The 2,500-nt window shown below is 33.2% G+C and overlaps 1 protein-coding gene across 1 annotated transcript in view; it reads right to left on the bottom strand.

Moving 5' to 3' along the window:
* LOC122252957 (metalloreductase STEAP4) overlaps window positions 1-2,500 on the bottom strand; it is a 24,302-nt gene that overhangs the window by 21,480 nt on the left and 322 nt on the right. Inside the window, exons 1-3 of the mRNA XM_043015686.2 lie at window positions 2,484-2,500; window positions 949-1,101; window positions 418-556 (exon numbers count right to left, since the gene is read on the bottom strand). The exon at window positions 2,484-2,500 is cut by the window's right edge and continues 322 nt beyond it. Coding sequence (XP_042871620.2) covers window positions 418-556; window positions 949-1,101; window positions 2,484-2,500 — 309 coding nt within the window. The remainder of the gene's footprint in view (window positions 1-417; window positions 557-948; window positions 1,102-2,483) is intronic.

Here is a 2,500-nt window from a genome sequence, read left to right as displayed (position 1 = left end):
ATCGCATTTGAAGTCTACTGACAAGATATGGAAGTTTTAGTTCGTGGAAACTATCTATAGCGATGATATTGGCGATAATATAAAATGGCGGGAGAGTATTACATCACATGCAATTCACTTCCGCCAATTTCGCACGTATTAACGACGCTCAGATTTTCTGCAGTATTACCTAGCAATCACTATCCACCTATGTGAGCTGTTCATTTTACTTACACTCTATGACTGGACTTTATTTGCAACCAATGGATTTTTCAACTTGATCAGCTACAGGTCGAGTTGCCATCAGGAAGTGTTGGTAATTAAAGAATGAACAAACCGCTGCTCGAGACACTCGCCTCAACCCGCACCAAAACTCGAAGCCTTTCTGTCTCACTCCCTTTCTTTATCTTCCACACATGTAAACATAAAGGCGGTTACCTCCCGGCTGCCTTGTATATTGCCGTGCTGAAGGGCGTACGCTGAGATAGTGTTGAATGCTTTGACCACATGGCTCTCTGGGAGAATCTCTTGGAGCTTTTCCGCAAGACTTTGGTCTCTGGAGGAAGTACCTGGTGCTCTAGCGAGAGAAAAAGAGGATAGGTTTTGGGTTTATGGACTCTTTTTTTTTCATTTTATTATAATTATTATTATTACTATTATTATCATCATCATCATTATTATTATTATTATTATTATTATTATTATTATTATTATTATTATTATTATTATTATTATCATTATTACCATTATTATTATCTATTTATTTATTATTATTATTATTATCTATTTATTTATTATTATTATTATTATCTATTTATTTATTATTATTATTATTATCTATTTATTTATGATTATTATTATTATTTATCTTTTTTATTTTATTTGGGGGGAGGGGTATTTTTGAAGGTAAGGTGAAGATCCGTTGCATTTTATTTTTTACCTTAACCGTGATTCATTTCATGACCTTACCTGTTACTTATATCCACCACGATTTTATTTTTGAGCTCTTGGCGGGGCAGAGAATGGTGGTGATCTGCAGGAATGGCCAGAATCACAATATCACTATGAGACAGTGCCTCATTCACTGTCGTCACTATAGCGCCAATGTCCTTCAGACGTACTCTGGAATTGGAGGAATGTTTTTTTTTTTTATGAATGACACAAGGCGATCGAGTAAATTATATATTTAGAGTTACCAAGAATAAAAAAATATAGGATGAGTAAGTTTATTAGAAAAAATAATATGGAACTTGAAGTCTAGTTTGATTTAGAAACTGGCGTGTACATTTCTAGTCAACCTTTTGGATTTATTATATTTGCCAATGATATATCTGCCTGGTTATCAAATATTAATTTCATATGTTATTTCATTCCACAATCTTTATGCAAAAATAAAAAGAAATAGACAAGAAAAAGAAAAGAATACCCTATTAAAACATTTGTATCAAGATCTATTCAACTTTTGATATACAAGTATGCAAAGTATGATAAACCACTCCATACTTGAATAATGATATATATGTATATATATATATATATATATATATATATATATATATGTATGTATATATGTATATATATACACACATATATATGTATATATATATGTATATATATATATATATATATATATATATATATATATATATATATATGTATATATATATATATATATATATATATATATATATATATATATATATATATATATATATATATATATATAATTTCACATACGCACATCATCATGAATTTCAGATTCATATTTCTCCGAATTCATGCACGCATTGCCAAAAATACCCAACCCATTCCACAAGATTTCATGCACGTCATGACAGTCATTTCATACTTCTGGTGCTCATAATCTCTGCATTCGTGCATGAGCCGCCATTTATAAACGGACTATAGTCATGCAGGATTCCTCTCCTAACCATTTATGCACAAACTACAGTCATGCAACATTCCTCTTTCCTATGTATTTATACACGAATCATCACAATCATGCATCCCACACCTGTGCCTAATCCTTTAAACAATCATACACGAACCGCAGTCATACACACTGAGCCACTAAGCATTCCTTCTCGAACCGCAGTTGTGCATGACTGTTATTCCTTTAGGCGCATTCATTCAGGAATTACCATCAGCCATGCAATTCCGACTGCTATCCTCTAATTATTTATGCACGAACTACTAAAATCATGCAACTATTCCCTAAGCTTTCATGCAAATAAACTCCAGAACCATGCACTAAGCCACTACAATTCCCTACGCATTGATAGGAATCACCGCAGTCATGCATCTCTAAAGTATGCATGCACCACAGTCATGCAACTCTTACTCACATTCCCTTCGCCTTCATGCAAGGACCACCACAAAATCGATTTATTCATGCACAAACCGCCATAATCATGCACTTTTACTTCACCTAAACATTCCAGAACTCTCACGCCTATTCCTCAAAGCATTCATGCACAAATCACCCCATTCATGCAATCCCATACTTAGCCCGCTCAGGATG

The sequence above is a fragment of the Penaeus japonicus genome, unplaced genomic scaffold (genome assembly GCF_977035675.1).
Source record: "Penaeus japonicus unplaced genomic scaffold, GWHDUDI00000001_assembly GWHDUDI00000038, whole genome shotgun sequence".
NCBI lineage: Eukaryota > Metazoa > Arthropoda > Malacostraca > Decapoda > Penaeidae > Penaeus > Penaeus japonicus.
Note: the sequence above shows the minus strand (reverse complement) of the source record. Positions and strands in the feature narration are given on the sequence as shown.